Source organism: Drosophila elegans, unplaced genomic scaffold (assembly GCF_018152505.1).
Source record: "Drosophila elegans isolate 14027-0461.03 unplaced genomic scaffold, ASM1815250v1 contig_476, whole genome shotgun sequence".
Classification (NCBI taxonomy): Eukaryota; Metazoa; Arthropoda; class Insecta; order Diptera; family Drosophilidae; genus Drosophila; species Drosophila elegans.
Window position 1 is genome coordinate 8,201,736 of NW_024545863.1, and position 23,688 is coordinate 8,225,423.

The window sequence follows — 23,688 nt, forward strand, 5'->3', positions numbered from 1 at the left end:
AACTAAATAACATGCAAAGGCGGTTTGTATAATTATCGTTCAAAAGTATAAAAGCATTTCCTTAGGTCTGTATTGACCTAGAAGCGGCCGCCCTTCTTCTTCTTGTGGCCACCTTTGCGGTGCTGCTGCCTTGGTCCGGGGGTCGTCTCCTGGTAAACGGGCGTGGCGGGGGAGTTCTTGCTCAGATTGACGCGGTTGGACATGTCGCTGTAAGGGCAAGTTTAGGTTAGAGAAATAATCTAGACATTTCATTTTATAATATGCTCACTATTGATCGGCTGCTCCCGATGCCATGCCCTGTGATCCCTTGATGACATCCTTGCCACGCGCTCCACCTCGCTTCTTCCGGAAACCAGTGCGCTCATACTTGGGCAACCAGCGCTCCGGATCAGGAGCCACTTCGGCGTTGTAGTTCTTGGGCAGCTTGCCCTTTCGTTTCCGATTCTGGTTCTTTCTCTTCTCTATGGGGGTGCTCGGTGAGGGTTCGATCTTGGCATTGGCAGACTTCTTGGCCGCCTTGGCTGACATCACCCAGTTGGCCGCCTCCAGGGCATCGATTTCGGATGCCGTGGTAAGTGTCTCCAACTTGGGCAGCTTTCTGCTGAGTTCGAGCGCCCGCTTCGGCTGAAACTGGGCGTAGGCAATGACCAGCTGGGCCAGCACCTTTGTGTCGTTGGCGTTCAACTTCAGCAGCTCTTCCAAAGAGCTGGCTGCCGTTTCGGAGGCTCCGCCGCGCAAATGGAACTCGGCCGCCTGGCGCCACATATCCGACAAATCACCACTGCTCACGTTGTTCTTCTTGTACCAGTCCACGGCTGACTTCAGCAGCGCCGAGGCCGCTGTCTTGTTGTCCGTGCCCAGGTAAAGGGACACCAGGGCGGAAACGACGCCAGGCTTGTACTTGGCCTCACCCAGTGACAGCAATGTCTCGATGGCATCTTTGCGGTTGCCCTAAAAGGGCAAAATAAAATTGAGGATGAGATATTCCTTTTAGGGATAGCTTTAAATTAGATTAAAAAAATGTACCTGAAGCAGTTGCAATTGGATGACGGCAAACTTGCTGACGAAGGCATGGGATTTGTTGGCGGCAGCGAACTTCTGCAGTTGATCGATGGCCTCCTTGTGTTTGCGATCCTTGGCCAGCTGGCTGCAGCGGATGAGCAGCGCCTCGAACTCCACCTGGGGGTAGCTCTGGGCCAACTTCTGGCTAAGCTGCTGCACTTGGTCGCCGGCGTTGGTGTAGAGGGCCAGCAGACAGTTGTTGACAGCGATGACTTGCTTTTGGCGCGAAGTAAGCTTCGGCTCGCACGCATCGGCCAGGGCGGCACGGATCTTCTTCTTGGAGTCGAAGACATTCTGATCCTTGTTGATCACCACAGAGTTGTTGCTGGCCACAGCCACCAGGGCCACGTCCTTGGGCTTGTGGCGCAGGCATTCCGCGTAGATGATGCCCGCCTCCTTGGTCTTGCCCTGCAGCTGCAGGACGTAGGCCAGCTGGACGCGGATGACGTCCACCTCCTCGAGGATCTCCTCCTCGGAGGCGCCCTCCTCCTCGAGGAACTCGCGGCACAGCTTCTCGCTGGTGCGCAGCTTCCTCTCGGCCTCGGCATACTTCTGCCGATTGGCCTGGATGCAGGCACTGTTGAAGTACTGCTCGTAGGTGTCCTCCGGCACCTGGGGCACCTCCTTGGCCTGGTCCACGGCCAGATTGGCGGCAACTGCGCTCAGATTGGTGCGCCGCTCGTCCTCGTACTCGTCGCTGGTGTTCTTGATGATGTCGCGGTAGGAGTCCAGACACTCATCGTAGCGCTCAAGGCGGTACAGGACCTGCGTGCGCAACTCCTTGAGGTTCTCAGGCAGGGGCTGCAGGCCCGCATCATCGATGGTCTTCAGCGCCTGCTGCTGCTTATTCAGGCGGTACTCGCAGTAGGCCTTCTCGAAGACCAACGAGGACAGGCGATTCTTCTCGATGAACTTGTAGGCCTCCTCGAACTTGGACAGCTGCACCAGGCACACGACCTTGCAGTGCAGGGCCGTGGGATCATCAGGAGCCACGCCCAGGACTACGGGAGAACATGAAATGGGTCATACGAGGGGTACCACTCCAAAACATCCCAAAACTTACTGCGATTCACCGCCTTGACCGCCTTGTCGAACTCGCGGTTATTGCCAAACTTGTGCACATCGGCGTAGGCCGCCTTGATAAGCGCCTCCCTGGGATTGGCGTCCTTTGACATCCTCTTTGCTCAGCAGACTCGTGGGTGGTAAATGTCTTTAAACTTTCAACTTTTGGTTGGCATGCAACTTTTGACAGACGTGGACACTAGGGATGTGAAAAATATACCAAAATATCAACTTATCGATAATTTTTGTCAAAATAATCGGGTTTTGTCTGTGGCTTAAATTTATAAACATCGATATTATATTTTGAAACATTTTAATATTGTTGGAAAGTGTATGCACAAGAATATTTCTGCACAATTAAGATATTCTTTAAAATTTCAGATAAATTTGCTAAACACTTTCACAGCGCACCTATCATGTTTTTGATCAGCCTTTTAATCATATTTGTATTAAAAAAAAAAATGTTTTTTATTTTCCCGGGAAGTCCGTGAGTAGTTGAAAGAAAAGTCTCTGTTTTCACAACAATTTATAAAAAAAATAGATCTCTTTAATCGTCGTGCATCGTACTTTCAAGAACAGAGTTTACCTCTTCTAGATAAAACTTTTTGGATTTTGTCTTCACTAAATATAACTTTTTTTACCGTTTTTTCCAATGGATTTTAGGCATGTGCTTGGTCGGCGATTTCATTTACTTGTTGTAACTCTGCGTGTTAAGAAGTTCTAGTGTCGTGGTCCCGTCTTAAAAATTGTTAGGTATTAATTTTTTTGTTTAACTAAATCCCAACCGCTGCCATGAAACTGGAGATGCTAGATCATATTGACAGCTCGGACGACGAGGGCGAAGAGGAGATGCAGTCTGATCATAACGAATCCGATGTAGGCGAAGAAGATGAGGAAGTGGAGGAGGATGAGGAGGAGGAGGAGGAGCAGTCGGATGGAGTCTTGGCGGAGTCCGATAATATGAAAGCTACCCGACATCCCTATCCTACTCCACCACCCGATGATGGTTCAAAAATGGCGTCACCCGATTCCGGCAAAAATAAGTTGGTTAAAAAGAGTGCCGCCAAGAGCTCGCTCCAATCCCTAGCACTCATGGCCATCGGAAAGCTGTCGAGTCGTTCTGGATCATCGGTTCAGGCCATCATGGCATATCTCAAGGAAAATGGTCAAGAGTGGAAGGATCCAAAGAAAACCGCTCGCATTATGTATCGGGCCCTCAAAGTTGCCGAGACCAATGGCGAGGTGGTTATGGTGAAGCGATCCTTCAAACTCACCGACAAGTACAAGAGCTCCTCCAAGGCTGAGGAAAAAATGAAGGCTCAAAAGCAGAAGGAAAAGGTGAAGAAGGCAAAGGCCGAAAAGCTTGAAAAGGAGAAGGCCGAAAAGAAAGAGGCCAAGGTCAAGGCCAAGGAAAAGAAAGCTAAGAAGGAGAAAGCCAACAAGCCATCCGAACGAAAAACGAAGGAAGTAAGTTCCTGTTAGTTGTGATGATTTCTTTTTTTAACTTTAAAAAATGTGAAACTAAAAAGTGTAAAAGTTAAAAGCTTTCTTATGTAATTTTAATTCGAATTTTATAAGCAAAAGAAGTAAGTTCAATTAATTGGTAATGAAGTTCTAAAATTTGTATACGTTTATTTTTGTCTTGCAAATTAATATACCTTTTTTATTTTTTAAAAGTAACTAAATTAAGTTTGTGATTTTCTTAGAAAGCTAACGATTTTGTCATTGAAAGAGTTTATTTTAAAATGTGTTGCTTCTTAAAAACTTAAAAATTTAAAATTATAAAAAAATTCAACACTTACATTATTTAACCTACAGCCCGGAAAGAAGAAGAAAGCCGAGGGAGCAGCAAAGCCTCCAAAGTCGAAAGCGGCCGCCGCAGCTGCTGCACAGGCTATGTTGGAAACTCCAGAAGCCGCGGCCACAGGAGTGGCCAAAAAGGCAGCTAAACCCAGCGCTAAGAGAAAATCGGAATCGTCCGAGGTGGGAAAGTCGAAAAAACCGCGAAAATCTATCGGAACTCTGGCACAGCCCAAGGCGACCAGGCCGAAAGTGAAGGCGGTCAAGAAACTGGTGGCTGGCAAGGAAGTTATCTCTCAATCCGAAATCCTCCCATCCGATTTTTCTGAGGACCAGGCCTTGTCCACTTCCACTCCTCAAGGAACTTCGAAAGAAAAGCGCAAGCGCAAGGTTCAATTATAGTTTGATTGTTATCCTTAGTTCAAAAACATTCGTAAAAAATAGTTTTTTTAATTATGGATTAAAGAAAACTATTAGATACCCGTTACTCAGCTTACAATTTTATAAAAAAAAAAAGAAAAAAATAATATAATAACAAAAATAAAAATAAATAACAATACTCCAAAATTGAAAACGTGATTTCTGTTATTAGTGCTGGCTGGCAGCAGGTCCATTCTACCCGATACTCAAAAACTCCCAAGCAAATACTATTATCTTTAATTTAGTTAAACATATATATATTTTTTGCATGACCTTCGTTCTATACACATTGTGATATCGTTCTTACATATGGGGTATAACATAATTTTTTGCAACATTTAGACAATTTAAATTGACTTGGCTACTGAAACGCTTCTCTAATTACTTTTCTATATACCCACCATTTCAATATCTTTTAATTTATTACTTCGAATCGGCGTATTTGTTGTGACAATTTAACATCTTTGGTTTTTATTTACAAAAGCATATTGCGTATAAACATATACATAAATACATGGGATTACTGTAGAGTAAAGTCTAGATACAGATACGCGTACGAAACTATCGTTAGGGGCTAAAATATAAATAAACATTAACCATTGAGATACATACTTAGCACATGGGTTAAGCAACGACTTACGTCTAACAAGTGGGATATCGGTAAAGGAATGAATATCAAAGGCGACGCAGTCGTAGTCATAGTCAGTGCCAAATAAAATTTGATCGTATCTTAACTAAAGCTTAAGTCAATTCCACGGAGGATGGGGATTTAGCCAGACCAAGAGCATAGCAAAGAATCGCAAAATGGCAGAGAATTTAAGCTTAAGTTTTTTCCTAATTTTTCCAAAAAGGCATTGTAGTGTGTAACATCTTACATTATATCGTAAATCAAACCGTAGTACTTAAATATCGAATCATTTGTTCTAACCTTTCTTAAGTAATTTAAAAATATCGAAAGTTGTAATAAATAGGAGTTAAATGAGTACAAATTGGTAAGGCTAATGAACAGTTTTCAAAAACCTGATGAACGTTTACCCTTGTTCGTTTCTTTCCATTGAGTATTACTCGCTATGCCCCGGATCAAGCTTCTTATCATAGTTTTACTTAATCTACTTGCTCTGCTCGAATCGCTGTGTCAGCGATGCAATGTTGGACTTTGGCGCCGCCGACACCGCCGACGCCGCCTTCACTGTGGGTGGTGTGGGGGCAGCCCCTCCGTTGGCCCGCTTTCCCAGGACACCACCTGCTCCCACACCTACTCCGCCGCTAAACGATGGCTTGGCCGAGAGCGGCTTGGGCTTCTGGATGGTGGCCGAGGGCGCAGTGACTGCCGCCCCTGCCGACCCGTTGGGCAGTGCTTTCGTTGTGCTCTTCATGAAGGACTTGGGACGGGTGGAGTTGGCCACTCCGCTGATGCTGCCGCTGCTGCTCCGCTTGGCCAGCTGGACAACAGGCGCTGGCTGGGCCTGACCGCCGGTTCCCGCCGGCGGCTTAAAGCTGGACATGCTGGGCAGCGGCTGCGACTTGTCCGCCACCGTGGGCTTGACCCGAGCCACGGGCGCATTGACTGGCGGCGGGCGATGATATGTGCTCGATGCAGATGCATTGGCTGCCTTCTCCTCCAGCACACTGCTCGCTGGCTTGGGTGGAGCAGGTCGCTGGGGACTCTGAGGGGGATCTGCAGGAGCTGGCGAAGCTGCTGCAGCTACGGGCTTCCCCGAATATATCGAATCACCGTTGATCTTCTCTAGTTCATTAACTATTTCGTTTAGTAATCCCATATCGCTACCATTGCTGGCCCTGCTGGCCACCAGATCGCTCCGCTTGAGGGTCTGTGCCGCTGGTGGAATCTCATCAATTACCGAGTATATGTCGTCGTTGGAGGCTCGAACCTCGTTCTCCACGAACTCGCAGTCGTCGTAGGTGTTCTCCACCGATCTCTGGGCCGTGGCCACTGGTCGCTGATAGCCGGAGGAGCTAATGGAGTTGGTTTTCTTGAGCACCACTGGTGGAGGCCTGGGTGGCGGTGACTTGGGTCTCGAGGTGCCACTGCTGTTCACCTGGCCACTTTTGGGGCGTGGCAATCCCGGAGGTGAACGCATGGATCCGAAGCTCTGCACCGATGTCTTTTTCGTGGGGGAGCGCATGGACTGGGCGCGTTTTACCAGATTCTGGGTCTCCTCTTCGCGGGGCGTGGTCTCCGAATCCGAATTGGAGGACTCCGTTTGGGGAGCAGCGGGCACAGGCATGGGAGCGGAAATTTCCAGAGTTCGCAGCCGCTCCCTGTTGATGTATGTCTTTTCCTTAAGCGGCGCCTTCTCCTCCTTTTTGAGGAACGAAGCAAAGCGACGAATGGTGCCATCTCGTTTAACATTCAGCTTGGGATCGGCGTGCAGCGGAACTGGGGGAGCTGGTGCAGACCGAGTGGGCGAGAGATCCTCCGTGCTGCCCTTGAGCGGCACCATGGTTATTGTACTGGAGTCCAGTTTGGGGGGAGAGATGATGGGACGCGCCGTGGAGCCCGGGTTGGGCGGCGGCAGAGCAGGTGCTGGCCTCACCCAAGTGACTTCTGGTTTTGGAGCGGAGGGGGCAGGATTCGGGGTCGTTCCCGCCTTGACAGCCGGCGGAGGAGGTGCCACCCGCTGTGGTCCATCCTGCTGCACAGTGGGTTGCACAAAGGCCACATTCGGCCCACTGTAGTTGCTGGCCGGCGAAGAGGCGTCGTTCAATGGACGCAGAGTAAAACCATCGAATTTGCCAAATAGTCCAGCGGTGGGTGCGGAGTCACTTGGGGATTTTAGGAGCGCCGAGTCCATGTCATCAGTACTACTAGGTGTGGATTTGAGTAATCCGTTTCCAGTTGGTGGACCACTGCCATTTTGGTTGCTTCTCGTTGTTATTGGTTTGCTTCCGCCCGAGGATTTCAAACTGCAAGGACATTCAATCATAGAGTTTAACATAAGGAAGACACTTTTAGAGGATAAGGCTTTTAAAGTGTTTTTGTGTAACATACCAATCGAAAGACGTGCATAAACCAAACACCATATTGCTAGGATAGTAAAACATAGCTTAAAGAAAAGTAAACACATACAAATAGCAAGACAAATATGAAGCCAACACCAAAAGTTATAGCAAAACATTTATTGGAAAACACACAAAATCAAGACAACTAAATCTAGAAACAAACATCAAATAAGGGCTGTGTTAGTAGACGTTGGGGGTTATGTGTTTTAATTTTATGTAGCATCAGCTCAAGTGTGTTAAAATGAACAAAAAAAGATTTCTTCGGTTCTCCGAATTTGCAATATATCCCTGCAGGTTTTTTAAGACGAATATCTGATTACCCTAATTAATGTTATCTTTCATTTATATTTATATTCTTGCTCTGTCTTGAGTTGTTTCTTACTAATATTCTGAATAAAATACAATAGTTTGACCTTACATTGTTTTATAAGCAATGACATTTTTCAGATCCTTAGTTTTATGAATTTTAAACTTATTTAAAATGTATATATAGGTTATTATTCGCTTGGCTTTTGATTGGACATTTTCAAACTATTTACAAAAAACTAATTAATGTTAAAGAAAATTATAGATATATTTCTTGGCTTAACAGTAATGAATCTTTTCAATTTATATTGAGTATTTAAGTTTGCAAGATAAGCTCAAAAATATTTTTTAAAGGATTTTCTTTTTAACTTTGAATCTATGTTACTCTAAAATTCTGCAAGGATACTGAAACGCCTTTGGCAAAGTCATGCAGTATTTGGTGGCAGTGCAAGCGTGTTTCACTGTGGTTAATTTATGGCTTAGTTTTTGGCGCACCTCGCGGGGTCGCTCTGTATAAACTGGGCGCCCTCGGTGAGTGCCAGTGGGTTTGTGGTGGCATGTAGCTTTGGAGCCGTGATATCCAGCTTTCGTCTCAGTGTGCTGTTGTGCGTGTTGCCCTTGTCATTCTTATTAAGTGACTCAGTGTTGTTGTTATTGGGGGAGGGGGAGGAGGAGAGGGTGGGGGAGTGGGGGCAGTGCGGCAGTGCCTTGCGTCGCACTTCGTAGCTGCTCTGGCTCTTGGGCACAGAGGGCGGCTGGATGTGAACCTGATGCACTGCATCCGGATTGGACTTGTGGCGCGGCAGGATGGCGTGTATGTTAGTAATGGTGGCCGAAGCCGTGTTAGTTGCAGCCGCTGCGGCAGCTGACTGGTGGTTAGTGCGGACTGGTGGGGGTGGTGGTGGTGCAGTGCGTGCAAGGGTCTGTGGGGCTGCTAAGTGGGTGGTAATGCTGCTGTCGGGGCTGCTGCTCTTATTGGAGCCGATGCTGAAGGAGGAGGTCGATACATACATATTGTCGGCCAGTTTTCCTTGGGTGAAGATTCCGTTCTTGTAGCACTGATAGATCAACCAGAAGCCGCCCACCATGGGCAGCACGATGAAGAACAGCACGTACAGGAAGCGCTTGAGTACAACAGAACCTAAACAAAAGAAGAGATTGGCTTTAAGTAAACCGGTAAACCCTGGATTTAGTATTCCTAGCTCACCATTCGGATCTGTGGCTGGTCCACTGTCCGGGGATCCTCCCGAACCCGCCTTCGAGCACGACTCTCCGCCGAAACCAACATCGCAGTGGCAATGTCCTCGACTGTTGCAGATGCCGTTGCCCGAGCAGTCGTTTGGACACGGCGTACCCATGCCCTTCTGGCGAACCACCTCCACGGGCAGGCACCGCTGGTCCACGCACATCTTATCGTCGCCGCACTTGGCTCCATTGGGCGTCAGGCCGGGATCGGTGGTCTGCAGGCCCAGGTCCACCAGCGCGGTGCGGCAGGCCACAATCTTTTGTTTGTGGCTGACGTAGGAGTGGGACAACACGGCCGCCGACTCCATTCCGAACTCGAGTCGTTCGTTCAGGTGGATGCAGTGCAGCATTCCACAGTTGACATGCTCCTTCTCGCACGGCAAATAGGTCTTGTTTAGGCGATTGTAGCCGCAGTTTCCCAGTCGGCTTCCCTCCGTGTTTTTGTAGTAGCAGTGCTCCGAGTTTTCGCCCGTGGGTCCCCACAACGTCCGGCACTGTTTGGAGTGCGAGCGACAAGTGCCGTGGAAGCAGTAGGCTTGCCCGCCATCACAGGGCTCCGTGTCCCGCCGGAAGACATCCGCCGGACAGTACTCGGACTCCCCCGTGCAGTACTCCGGCAAATCGCACTCGTTCTCCGCCGTCCGGCAGGCACTGCCCGCCAATTTGGGCAGGCAGGTGGTCAGATCGCAGCACTCCCCGGTGGCACAGGAGGCGTTCGCGTGCAGCATGCAGGTTTGGGCATTGCAACAGGCATTCTCACAATGCTCCGGCAGCCCGCAATCGCACTGTTCGCCGGGCTCCACGAAACCGTTGCCACAGGTGGGCGACTCGAACAACCTTTCCGGCTTGTTTCTCAGACAGTAGTTCATTCCGCGCGAGAAGGCTATCGTGAGCTGGTCGATGCTGCAGCTGCTCCAGTTGACCGGAATGAACGAGGTACTCGAGGCCGCCATCACACACTTCTCGTCCGGACAATGGCAGTCCGGCGAATCGTGCTCCATGCCAAAGTTGTGGCCCATCTCGTGGGCCATTGTGGTGGCCACCATCGCCGTGTTGGGGCTGTGCTGCATGCTCACTCCGCCGGAGTACTCGTACGTGCAGATGGGACCCTTCAATGCCTTGCCCACCACGCCTCCGGTGAAGGTCTCCTTGGTCAGCAGCTGGGCATTGTCGTTGGGATGCTCCAGCACCAGTTTGGTGCTGCGGTAGTTCAGGAAATTGCGCAGCGTCACGTCGCCATCCACGGAGAACTCTATCTCGTTGGACTCGTTCCAGATCACAACGCCCACCAGAGCCACAAATATATTCAGGGGGACATAGAGCTACAATTTTGATAGAAAAAATTAGTTAGTTTATGATTCTTGATGGGAAAAGACAGGAGTTTAACTATGGAAGTACTGATTAATTTATATTTTAATGCATTTTTTACAAACACATTTCCACATTTACTCACCGCATTGATAATGTTGGCCAGATTCTTGCAGTGCTGGTGCACTTTCTTGGCACTCTCCTGAAAGTTCTTGTACACCTTGTTGTCCACCACGATGACCAGCTCCACGTAGCTGGAGTATTTGTTGGCATTGTACGGTCCCCGGATCAGTTGACTGCTGTCGTCCGCTTGCCGCCTCTTCCGGAGCAGTGTCCTCCCGAATTCTCCGCCATCCAGGCGGAGTGGCAGTGATGGAATCTCCGCTCCTAGTCCATTTTCGTGGTCGTGACTGTGGTCGTCCCTGTGGCTTTCGTAGCCACAGGTGGCGTTCGTTGGATGCATGTCCGCCTGTCTGCGAAGAACAAATCGAAGGTAATTTGATATTTCCGTGGCCAACAAAAGAAATTAATAACGGAAGTGACGGTGGCGCATAAACATAATGAATGAGTAGGTCGGTTTTGGTTGCGTTTCGGGGTTTCGTTCTGGTTTCGGCATTCGGGCAAATATACCCGAAAAAGTAAATATTTGTGGCCCACAAATAGGTAAACATTTGGCCAACAAACCCCTACCGTCCGGCCCCTGAACCTCAAAATATTTGCCCGACTGCCCTTACACTTATGACAAGTCGGTAAACAGTATTTCGCTCGGGTCGAAATAGGTTAGAAACTCTCGATAAGATAAGCGCCGTTTGGAAAGGAGAATCATGACTCGATCGGTATCATAAGTCCAGGCGGAGACACCATAAACTTCGATTACTTGGTTATCACCAGCCGAACTCATCAAGGGGTCTGTATTTAAACTAATCATTACGTTTTTATTACGGCAATTTCAACTCATCTAAATTAAGTTATTTAAATACTATTAATTTGTTTGTATGATTTAGTTCATTTAAATCATCTGCTATTTCCGTCTTTCTTTTAAAGTTCTAACCTAATTTACGGGGAGAAGCATGTTCCAACTTACCTGAGCAGATAATGGTCATCCTGCAATCGTCCCTTGCCGTGCACATGTGGATGGATAAAGTACGTTTGCCTTCCATCGAAAACGATGCCATCCAAAGCACCATCGCAGGTGGAGAGGGCTACCACAGAATCCGGTTGACCTCGAATGTGTCCCTGGATGGCGTAATCAAATAAAATGGGAAATTATTACACAGTTTAGGAGATCTAAGAACACTTAGGGAACAGCTTTACTTAATTTAAAATATAAACACGTGAATGAAGTTTGATAAAATGCAATTTAAATCGGAAATCAAAGATTTAAAATACACGACTATTTGTTGAATGTCGAAATGTTTTTAATTTATTATTAACAAAATAAACATTTCTAAGAAATATACATCTTTACTTCTATATTTTTATGTTTCTGTTTGAGTTCTTTAACTTTTTATACCCTTGCAGAGGGTATTATAATTTCAGTCAGAAGTTTGCAACGCAGTGAAGGAGACGTTTCCGACCCTATAAAGTATATATATTCTTGATCAGCATCACTAGGCGAGTCGATCTAGCCATGTCCGTCTGTCCGTCTGTCCGTCCGTCTGTCCGTCCGTCTGTCCGTCTGTCCGTCTGTCCGTCTGTCCGTCTGTCCGTCCGTTTATATGCAAACTAGTCTCTCAGTTTTAAAGCTATCTGCATGAAACTTTCCCAAAAGTTGTCTTTCTATTGCAGGTAGTATATAAGTCGGAACGAGCCGGATCGGACAACTATAGCATATAGCTCCCATAGGAACAATCGGAAAAATAAATGAAAAAAAATTATAACTTTGCTGTTTGTTAATTTTTTGTTTAGTTCTTCGACATATAGTAATGGTTAAATATTTCCGATTTACGTTTTAAATTTCATCAAAATCGGTCGACTATAGCATATAGCTCCCATAGGAACAATCGGAAAAATAAATGAAAAAAAATTATAACTTTGCTGTTTTTTAATTTTTTGTTTAGTTCTTCGAGATATAGTAATGGTTAAATATTTCAGAATTATGTTTTAAATTTCATCAAAATCGGACGACTATAGCATATAGCTCCCATAGGAACAATCGGAAAAATAAATGAAAAAAAAATTATAACTTTTCTGTTTTTTAATTTTTTGTTTAGTTCAGCAATGTTTAATTATTTCAAAATTATGGTTTAAATTTTATCAAAATCGGACGTCTATAGCATATAGCTCCCATAGAAATAATAAAAATATATAAAATAACTATCTAATAATTGAGCTGCAAATCATCATAGTTTCAATGTTTTTCAGCATATACTCAAGTAAATCATAATTTAAATGTTTTCAAAAGTATTTAATTCATGCAATAGCTGCAAGGGTATATGAACTTCGGCTTGGCAAAGTTTGCTTTCTTTCTTGTTTTTTTTTAATTTTTTTTAACATACCTGATAGTGGCATAAATCAACCTCAGTCTTGGTAAAGTTGCGAACCACATGGCCAGCGGTGTGTGGTCCGCCGGAGGAGTTCTGATATCGCAGGAAGTGGGAGTCCGGCAGCAGGCGATCGTTGCGCTGCAGGTCGATGGTGACCCGCTTGCCCTCGTGGGTGTAGCTCAGGCTAATGTGCGGCGTGTGAAGGCCGTCCTGGAGGGCAGGAGAGCAGGAAGATAACGTTAACAAGATTAAGCCATATCAGTCTGACCGCGACCCCATTTATTTCATTTTCGCATGCAAATTGTGGGCGTGACAAAGTGGCGAGGTGCGAATGTGTAACGTCCTGCCCGCCGCAGGAAGTTACCTTCATTTCCAAACCTCTTCCCCTAAACCACCCATGTGTGCGGTGACCGCTTGTTGAAACTAATTAAAACGGGTTTGGCTTTGGGCCAGCACACCCACTGAACTCTACCCATTCTCTCCCCCTCAGGCATGAAATACATTTCGTGAATATTTTTCTGTTGCTGGGAACTTTACTTTCGGGTTAATTTGTATTACCTTCCTACTGCCCGGGGAAATGGTAAATTGTTCAAAATGTTGAAATGTCTGATGAGTTTAATTTTTGTAGGGAGTAATTGGCTACTCATTTTAAATTGTTTAACATATTTATATATAGTGCACATAGCAAACAAAATGTGGATTGTAGTGAGATGTAGTCGGAAAAATAGAATTAGAGACATTTCAGACACTGCTGGTAGTATAAACGTAGCTTATGTTCAGGTAGAATTCTAGAAAACTCAAGACAACTCGAAGTGTTTCAAATTTGTTCTCTCAATATCTTAATAATTTGAATAATTTGTTATTTATTTACACAATAGCTATAATTTAAATGAACGACTTAGTTTTTTAAAATTGTCCTGACGATAAGGGGGAAAATGGTTATAATAATGACATAATGTCACATGTAGTGCATCATTTAGCATAATTACCAAGATTTACCCCTGTTCCTGGCTACTTACGGTGGCATCCAGAGTGCTTAGCAGGCTGCGCTTGGTGCGTTCATGTTGCACCTGCGGTCGTATCACAGTGTGAGTTGAGAACTCGTCGAGGACGGGTAAATGGTCGGCGGTGTGCGCTGCAATAGAGGACGAGAAAGGCGTTCATTGTGGTGATGTAATTGCTGTTGATTACAAACTGCTCATGCCGCACCTAGAGCCCCCTTCTCCCCCGTCAAGGTGAACAAAGCATTTCTGCGGCGGAGTGTGCTGTATCTAATAGGCTTAAAGTCAACGCCGCCAAGCATCCAAAACGCTGACAACTTGAGCCCGAAATTAAGGCGAAGCGAATGCCTTGCTCTGATAATCATTCAACATGTTGGCGGGCATGTTGAGATACTCTGATAAGACGCAGAGCATCACTCATCTCGCTTTTGAGCCTTTTCAGGCCAGGGGCAGTGCTAAAATTAGCAAGTTCATAAATAATATTATATATATACGGGACAGACTTTCGGACAAGCACAGAACACATCTAATTAATGCGAGCAGCCAGACAACGAGGGCAGATGTCTGACAACCCTGGCATGTATCTTACAGCTACAGATGCCCTTAGCACTTGAATGCAGGGCGAAAAACAGCAGCGGTCAAGTCAATAGTGCTTAATATAACTTTAAACATATAAGCCTTATAAGACTTTAACATTCTAACTCTTAAAAGCACAGCACTTTTAAACGGCGTTGGAAATCATCTCCCAAATTGAAGCCATTTTAAGTATATTATTTGTTTGTTGATTTAAAATTGCAAGTACTTACTTTAAAACTTCAATTCGTTTTTGTATTAGTCTTATTGCTGGTAAAATTCGAAAACTTTTACTTTATAAAGTCACGACGCTATAATCTTTGCCACAATGGTGTACGTTTGTACAAGTGGCAAAGTGCACACGCACGCAGTCACCAGAAGCGAAATCACTCAAGTCCTGGGGCCAACACAAGAAAACAATAAACCATGTAGACCAAGTTACCCTTGCCATTTCCCCCCCCAAAAACAACTCTTCAATTTTTCAGCTCCCTTTTTCATGCTCAAAAGTCACTCTCCAGCGCCAAATGTCGCACGCGTCAGGGCTTTTTGCTTTACACGACGCAACGCGTCACAAAATGCTGAAAATACCCACAGCAAAAAAACGAGATTCTGTTGTATTTATTTTTACCACGCCCGACGTTTAACGCAAAATCATGAAGAGGCCATCAATTTTTGCAAAGTGTGTTATATATAAAAACATGCTTTTTTTACACATTATTTCTGCCTTGTTTTTTTGTTGGAAAAAGTTTCCTTTTTTGATGATGTCTCCTTGCTTCGTTATATATTAGTGTTTGGCTGGCAAAAAATCTCTTTGGGGTCCCAAGCAAGTAAATGAAGAAACAATACAGTAAAAATTATGAATTTACAATAATTTAAAATTTTGAATGATTCTACAATAACTTCTTCGTTAGAACCATATATCAACTTAAATTTGGCCATCATTTAAAGCCATGAATTAACGATTTAATTTTTGCACATATAAATTCGACGGGCTATTGATTTGTTTATTTAGATGATTTCCATGCAAATTGAACAGAAAATTAAATTCCAAGAATAGCAGAATGTGTAGATTGGATTTCTAAAGGGTGTGACCGCCACAAGGATGGGGGCTGGAACTACTTAATGGGTGAGACATCATAAAACAGAGCTAATGACTGGCAGACTAATGAAAATTCCCTCTGACCCAAATGTATCCCTTCCGTACGCATCTGCTGGATGTATCACCATATGGAAACAGGGGGCTTGGTGGTATTTCTGGCTTATTGTTTACGGAAAACAATTAACCCAAAGTAAACTTGAGTGATTGATTGGCTCAAATGACTAATGAGCCACACGGCCAGGCCCCCTTCTACGCATCAATAAGTTTTTCCGGCTCATGTGAGTTAACTACTTTCTTTCCAGCGCAACTTTCTTCAAGCTGTAAAAGTATCTACAAGTGGGTGTCGAGTTTCTCAGCTGATAAGCAGCAGCAAAAAATGCGATAGCGATGCATAAGAATGCATGTCTGCTGGCAATCCGAGAATTCAGGACAAGGCATCGGCATCGGCATGACACCAGATTGTTGGCCAACTGGCGCCAGGAGGCGCCTCAAGGACTGTTGTCATGAAACACTACGACGAGTGGAAACTCATTAAAACTAGAACACAAGAGAAGTACCCACGCATAGATAGCTCTAGGCAGACGAATAATTTCTCATCATGCACTGAGAACCATAAAATGTAGTTAAAATTTGTAGTTCTCAAACTTATTTACAAGTAAGCTTATAAGTAGGGCTAAGTAGTTATAAAAAAATGATTGAACTTGATTTCTAAAAATGTACATTATGTTTTGGTTGCCCTTTTTCATGACTGTTTTTTCGACAGTGTAACTTTCAACAAATGGAAAAATATCACACACTGAAACCAAGTCAAGTCGGAGTCTTGAGCCAGGGGCAAACATATGGCATTAGGGTTTACAACTACGGGTAAACCAGACCGTCTACCCGTCCATCATCGCACGGGTCATGCATCGAGTGATGATGGATTCCGCCGGCTAAAATAAGGAACAAATTACAACCCGATGCCGAGTTATTTTCATTTTTTTGACGAACTGATGTCGCCGCGTACTTTGATGTTCCTTATATGCCGATGATGATGTGAATGATGGCGATGAGTTTGGTGGGTAAGGATGTTTTGGGCACTGTGCCATAAAATGTGTTTGTTTGGACTTATTTGTTTGAATCTTCATCCGGGTGGTAGATGGCAGGGATGGCAGGGCCCGCAGGCTTGAAACTGATTTTGATTTCGGCTCACACATTTAATTTTATATCTTCTCTGCATTTGTCACTTGTCAACCCCCAAGGGGTAAACGTCGAAGGGGAGGGGTTAATAAATAAATGTGTCTCCGTCCTGCCACCCTCACCCTCTTCCAATTCCATATAACAATCAACGGGGGCCACAAAAAAATTTATTAATAACTGCTGGCGTGCCATAAAAAAAATTGAATGAATCCAATGTATAAAGCATTTAGTTTTTACAGTGAACTTCACATTGAAAGTGGAATAGAATGGGGAACAAAAACCATTTCTATAGCTTCCCATTTGAATGATGAAAAATGTGAAACCTTCTCAAGTGGTCGTTGGGCCATTGCATTCTTCAATCATAGCCCCGGGCATTTAAATATTTTAAATTATGACTGCCGGGGGCTCGAGAAGATATGCCAAACTCAATTTGGGCAAAGTTTCTTAGGATGCCGTCGTAAAACTTCCAACACTTTAACGGGGGCCCCCAAAACTAAAAATATTAATAGAATCTCGCTGCCATAAACAAATTAGTGCAGCCAAAGGCGTGGCCAAAAGAGGCGGGGATTTCCACTTTGGTGAAGGCATTGAAAAGGCATTCCTGCTAATACAAAAATCAAACCGAATCGAATGTGTGCCTAATTGATAAACAAGACGAAGAGACGGTGACGTCGGCTGGGGATATTCGGATTCGAATTCGGATTTGGGACTCGGCTTCGATTTTGGGCTGTGAACTGCAGCCGAATACAAATTGGAAATGCATGCGCAAGTCTTTCGTCTCCCCCTCACAAAATGCGTTTACTGCCTGTGCTTGATTGAATTATAAAAAAAAAATTCAATTGTTTTTTGGTGCGCAAAGGAAATTAAATGTTGGAGAAATTCAAAACAAACCCCGACAAACGAAAGCAAACTCAATTGCAGTCAAAACGACACGCACACACTCATCACAATTTAATTGAATTGTTTTGGGCCTTAAAAGAGGGTTTCTGAATTGAAAACATTTTGCCATGACATTAATGGCCAAGTATTTAAAGTCAACTTTTCAAAAGGAAGTTTAAATTATTCATGTGGAATTTATTGGCATGTTTATGGATATGGGAACTATAAAGCATTGCTTTTATATGGACATTTTATAGGGAGAACGATTTGACATATGAATGCAATATATTTAAATAAATAGAAAATATAAAATAATATTCTTTAAAGAAACTAAGGTTAGAAAATCCCCAAAGAGTTACTATATTGCTTAAATCGCTGATAAAAATTGCCCGCTAACAAGCATATATGTATTTAACAATCTTAACGAGACAATTAAGTCATCAACCACCTGCTGAGGAGCACTTTATGAATACAAAATCAACTTTTATCCACCCATCAACCAAATGGGCCAAATCTGAAAGTAAATCTTTTTCCTCCGCTCTGAACAGTAGCCCGCAAAACGCCTTTCACCTCAATTTTCACCTGACAAAAGGCCGCCAATTCTGTGCCCAGTCAACAAATGCAACAAGCCACGCAATTCGAAAACCAAACACGAACATCGTATGAATCTGGGTTAACCGAAAACTGCGCATGCGCAGCTTTAAAAGACCCGAAACGGAAGATAAGCATCGGTGAGTCAGGGTTCTTCATGAATATACACTTCCTAAGTAAAAACTATAGACTGCTTGGTACTTTTTGACACATTGTACTATTTCAATTCCTAAAGTTTATTTTGGCATTCTAATAACCAAACCATTGCATGTTTCTCATGTCTCACCTGATGGTGAACATCAGCTTAACATCATCGTGACTGCCGGTTTCATCTTCATATTTCTTACCCAAATAAATGTACACTAAGGTAAATATTGTATAGTCTTTATTTACATTACATTATTACAATTAGAAATTCATTAATAATGTAATTATTACATTAATTACATTATTATAATTAGAAATTCTATATTGTTATTAATTTATGACACTAAAGTTGACACTCGAATTTTTTTAAACACACTTGATTTACATTCTTACCCGCATCGAGATCTTAGTTTATTGGTTTGCAAACCGGGTTTTTTGGTTCACATGGATCTTGTCAAAGTTAAATTGCGACTTCGGGTTGCCTGTTTTGGCCTGGAGCTAGTTCCTGTGCCTGGAGCATGCATAAGGGCACCGTCTGAATTATTTATAAGCTGCCCCCTCGCCACCACACACGGCTGCCCCTCGCCCAGAACCCCAACTACTTGAATATAAATAAAACTTTGGCCAGGCCACGAAACGAAATGAAAACAACGAACTGCAGACACACGACTGGGGAGCGAGAGCAGCAAACGGAATCAGAAATCAAATTGTAACTTGAGTGCGCGACTCACAAAAGGACAAAGGAGGTAAATGAGGTGGGGGCAGGCCACAAAAGCCGCTTTGTTCGAGTTGGTTTTACTTTTTATTCCATATCCCATTGCCGGGCTGGCTGACTGGCTGGCTGGCTTTCCATTCCGGGGCGTGAAAAGCACTTGAGCAACTGACATTTGTCGGAGAAGAGGGCTTGGCCTGTGGCTGAATATGCACTCAGGCAAATGAAGTAGAAGGATTCTCGATCTCGACATCTTTGCTGTCGGATTTGGAAGACGGAAACGAAGGCGCCAGACAGGTAGATCCCGCATCCGATCAAATTAAACAAAGGTGGAGCTCTCTTCTTTCCAATCATCCCCATGACATTCAGTTTTGGGTTTTTTTGACTCTGTGTGGTCCAGTTAAAAACCGGGCACCTGTCAGTCCGAGGGGATCTCAACTTCATTATGCTGGCTTAGGATCCCTTCATTAGAAAGTCATAAAATGGACAGAAATGCAGCCAAGACATCTAAATAGGAAATCTAGGGATCCCAAAGAACCTTAAATAAATGCACGCACCATTTCTGAATATACTTTCTATAAATAATATCGAAGATCCCAGCTCCACGTCTGCTTTATTTTTGTTGCACTTTCGCTTTAGTTTGTTTCTTTTTTCATTCTTCTCCATCCTGTTCTTATTTTCCCCTACTTGGCGGAAATTAATTGCTTACAGGATTTGGCTGGCGTTGTGCATAAATTAAACTCTCAAAGCGGCCATTTATATAAATCAATACCTCGGTACTTGTTGACAGGCCGCAGGCTGAAGGAGTCTTTGGAGATGTGGGCTAAGCAGCCGTGACCTTATTATTATGTACGCCACTGTGCCGCCCCTTGATCAGTGGGTTAAGATGCTGTCTTGATGCCAACAAATTTTATTTTGATTGGATTAGCAATTGCCTAATATGTGCACGCTTTCACGAGTGAAAACAAATATTTAAACTTCAATAATTAATGAAAAAATATTTATTATAAAAGTTATTTAGAAAGCTCTACAAATTTTAAATATTTTAGGGAGCTAAACTATTTGTTTATAAGTAGATTCAAAACAACAAAATAACATTATTTACGTGAATAAATTTGTTATTCACATAAAGGTTGTAATAAATAGGATCAATAAATAAGGTAACTATGATTTAGGATATATTTTCAATCTGCTTAATCTGATTTTCTTTTAGCTCTCTTTTCATTGAGCCTTTTATCAACGATGCTGTCTATGAACAACAAGCCAATTATTTCTGCATATCGCTGGAAAATATCAGCTGCATTCTAATTATGCCCTCCTGCGATGCGGAAAACTCCCTAGGGGAAAATTCAACAAGAAAAGGCCAATAAATTCTGTTCAATGCAATAATATGCATTGTGCGAATTCATGAAGGCATCTCTCTGCTCGTTGCCGATTTAGATAAAGATCACAAGACTTTGATGCACCTGCCATCTGCTATTCTCCATTATTCAGGGTCAAACAATAGCTTGACGGGTGGTCACAATGATTTTGACCAGGTCAACACTGACCATGTGCAACGGAATCTGTGCAAAATCGAACACAACAAAGCAATGGTTTCGAGTGCAACACAGTAGGCGGGTGGTGCAGTTTTATCCGAGACACTTCAATGACAAGGACCTCCATTATTCTGTCCTTCCAGTTTTTCCTTAAGGCTTGGGCTTTGGGCTGCAGCTGGACCAAGGTCAAGAGCCAGGCAATTAACACCCTGAGCGCTGGCGGCGGGTGGTAGTTTGTACACGCAAACATTCATGCGGCATTTTTCACAATCCCCTTAGATTTGGCAAGTGTCTGTGAAGTTGAGGGACCACCCACAGTTTGAACACCTTTCTTGACTTGCCCAGCACGTCAACTGCTCCTGCTTAAGATGATCTAGGGAAAGGCCCACAAAACAAGTGGCAGGTAATCAAGAAACACTTATAAAAAGTAACTTGAATTTGTTAATTTTTTAGATATGAAAACAAATAAAATATAAGTATCTTTATACTAAATAACTTTATTCTTTACTTAATTGTCACTCCTAAAACAGCAAAATTACTGGTAAATTCTCAAACCTAAGGCTTTCCTATAAAGTATATTTAAAGATAAACGTTTTCCAAGTGTAAGTACACTAGTGAGTACAAGACAATTGTAGTCTCTACCTGCTTTAGCTAATCCGTGAAATTTCACACCCGCTGTGGTTGATTCTCATCAGCAGCAGGTAGGTGAGAACAAATCGAGATTCCTACTCACCTTCACTATTTGGCACAGGATATTAATGTTTGTAAGATTCTCAAATCCATTCCTCACCCGCTTATTCTTTGGGTTTTCTCAGCCCCTGCTCATTGTTTACTTTAGCATTAAAATTGTCAACTTTATTATCTGACCGTGTTGTTTATTGCCAACGCGGCTCATAAAAAAGCCAACAACCTGAGAAAGGTATTGGTTATTCCTGCTGATAAAGCCAGCACTATCAAGACTGAAGGCAAGGAGAACAACAATGGCTTCGGGGGAATGCAACTTGTTGGTTAACTGCGCAGATATAACCCACTGAAAGCCCCGGTATTAACTCATAAAAGTGCAGTGAAATGGGCGGTAATTAAGGCTGTAGAGAAAAGGTCAACAAGTCGATGTAAACTTTACCTTTATTGGAAACGATACTAAATCAACAGTTGTTAGTTTTTTTAAGCCGGCAGTGAATAAATTTATCTCTATTAAATAAATTAAAGTTTCTATATTTTATATGGATATTTTAAAAACGATATCAGAAGTTTACAAGTTGTTAACCAGTATGTTCTTTGTTGTCTTTAAATAATAGACACAAAATAATAAAGCTTTTACACTGCCACTCGATTCAACAAAGAAATAGCTAATTAAAAGGCTTTGTTTTCAATTAACGAAGATAATTAAAAGTTGATGCCTAGACTATATAATCCATTATTTCGAAGCACTTTTCTTCCTGGTTACACCTCTTTGTCCCATTTGATTAATATCATCAAACTGTGCGATTCTTATCTCACTTTTTTTATAAGGAAAGATGTTCAGATGTTCAATATATATAGCTGTCGTCAGTCCAGCATATAGGAAGTTAAGTACATAATTACAATCTCTACAACTTTACGGCCACATGGCAGCATCATATGGACGATAAGGCAACAGTTGATGATCATTATGATGTTGCTGACCGACTGACTGACAGAGTGATTGCTGAAATAAATCTCAATTGAGCTGTTTCGCCATATACACTGTTTATATGCAAAACAACAATGGCCAGCGTTTTGATTTATATCAGCTGGCGCCAAGCGCAATGGCAGCCCTCTAGGGCGATATTTTAAATTTCAGCAACATTTTAAAGTCTTAGCAACATTCTGTTTTGTTTACGAATGGTCAATATAGTACTCGATTTGTTGAGTCTATTAAAGTCGAAAAACAAATTAAAATGTTTTACTCTTGTAAATCTTTTTGAGTACATACATACATTTTTTATATTTCTTACTTATGCGTGCGTTTAAAATAGTGTTTGTATTTTCTATTTTCCTATAACTTTCCTCTCTTTTTTTTTTATTTTTAGCATTTACTTTACGCACAATGCGAGGAGAGAAAATTGCACACATACATTGCTGTGGCCATTTTTGGACTGCAATGCCCCCCTTTACATTGTAGGAGTTCTGGCCACACTACCCCTTGCAGGCCCATAAAAGAACTTGGCCAGTACAAAGTAAATGCTGGCTACTCCTGCTGATTGCCAACATTTCCAAAAAAGGAAATAAAATGCATGGGACAAGAAGGTTGGAATTGCTCAGTGTTTCCTTTTCTCTGCGGCCATAACGGATTTTTATGTGGTCAATGATCCTTGAGCAACGCACCCGGTTCCATGGAATTCTCTTTGTTTGGGGCTCTGGGAACCAGAAATTGTTTGCATAAAAAGCGGAAGAAAAAATCGAAAAAGCGTAGAGTGAAGAATACACAGGATGGGAGGCGGATTGTTAGGTTTTGTGGGCGTGTCCGTCCGGTCGCATATTGGAAATTGCACAGAGAACATTGCCATTGTCCTGCGGATCAATGGTCCTACGGATACTTTCTTTTTGTGGCTAATGCTGGTCTCTCGGCTCGGTCCTTTCATGTTAAATTTCATTATGTTACGGCTTCTTGGTTTCCACCGGGTGTAATTATCATCAGTTTTCAACAGCCTCACAGAAAACTAGGTCACATCCGCAACCAGAACCTTGGCCAAAAAAGCAAGTTATGTATGTGCCAAACTTTTATGAAAACTAAGCGAACAGTGGCACATTTTCCTTTCACGCCATTCCTCGTTTATAGGAAAAACTATCGCAGGCATAATGGAAAAATATGAATTTAGTTCTCCCGGGGTCTCGAAGCAGTTTTTAGACTGGCAAATAGTAATTTGGCCTGGCCAAGAGTGAGCATGTCATTCCATGTTTGGCTGTAGCAATGTGTCAAACATTTCCAGTTCATTTACATTAAGTCAACGATTTTGGGCCATTAACTGATGGCTTAGCCTTGACCATTCTTGGTGCGAGAATTTCCAGATTTGGGCTCGGCGAATTTTGTTCAATTTGGGTAGCACAATTTGGAACTTTACGATTTCTTACGCAATGCAGAGGATAAGCAATATAGAATGGATATGGATTAGTATGGAGGACATAAGGGACGCATATTTCATATTTTATTTATACAAGCTTTGAACAAGTTTGGAATTTTAAGTAACACTGAAGTGGATAATTATACATTCTTCTATTGAGTGTCTAAAAGATA

The 23,688-nt window shown here is 43.3% G+C and overlaps 3 protein-coding genes across 3 annotated transcripts in view; 1 reads left to right on the forward strand and 2 right to left on the reverse strand.

The window, feature by feature from the left end:
• Window positions 1–7: 7 nt before the first annotated feature.
• Window positions 8–2,331, reverse strand: LOC108140693 (signal recognition particle subunit SRP72). The gene is made up of 4 exons (XM_017263641.1): window positions 2,126–2,331; window positions 1,027–2,063; window positions 269–951; window positions 8–207 (listed from the first exon to the last, which is right to left on the reverse strand). The coding sequence occupies exons 1-4, from the start codon at window positions 2,235–2,237 to the stop codon at window positions 78–80; spliced, it is 1,962 nt and encodes a 653-aa protein (XP_017119130.1). The 5' UTR covers window positions 2,238–2,331; the 3' UTR covers window positions 8–77.
• A 449-nt stretch (window positions 2,332–2,780) lies between these two features.
• Window positions 2,781–4,429, forward strand: LOC108140417 (histone H1). The gene is made up of 2 exons (XM_017263137.2): window positions 2,781–3,591; window positions 3,943–4,429. Exons 1-2 carry the CDS (start codon window positions 2,917–2,919, stop codon window positions 4,324–4,326), a joined length of 1,059 nt encoding a protein of 352 aa, XP_017118626.1. The 5' UTR covers window positions 2,781–2,916; the 3' UTR covers window positions 4,327–4,429.
• A 356-nt stretch (window positions 4,430–4,785) lies between these two features.
• Window positions 4,786–23,688, reverse strand: part of LOC108140645 (disintegrin and metalloproteinase domain-containing protein 12) — a 33,581-nt gene continuing 14,678 nt past the window's right edge. The window contains exons 3-9 of the mRNA XM_017263568.2: window positions 13,733–13,848; window positions 12,726–12,923; window positions 11,312–11,463; window positions 10,373–10,700; window positions 8,882–10,241; window positions 8,686–8,815; window positions 4,786–7,272 (exon numbers count right to left, since the gene is read on the reverse strand). Coding sequence (XP_017119057.1) covers window positions 5,454–7,272; window positions 8,686–8,815; window positions 8,882–10,241; window positions 10,373–10,700; window positions 11,312–11,463; window positions 12,726–12,923; window positions 13,733–13,848 — 4,103 coding nt within the window. The 3' untranslated portion in view covers window positions 4,786–5,453. The remainder of the gene's footprint in view (window positions 7,273–8,685; window positions 8,816–8,881; window positions 10,242–10,372; window positions 10,701–11,311; window positions 11,464–12,725; window positions 12,924–13,732; window positions 13,849–23,688) is intronic.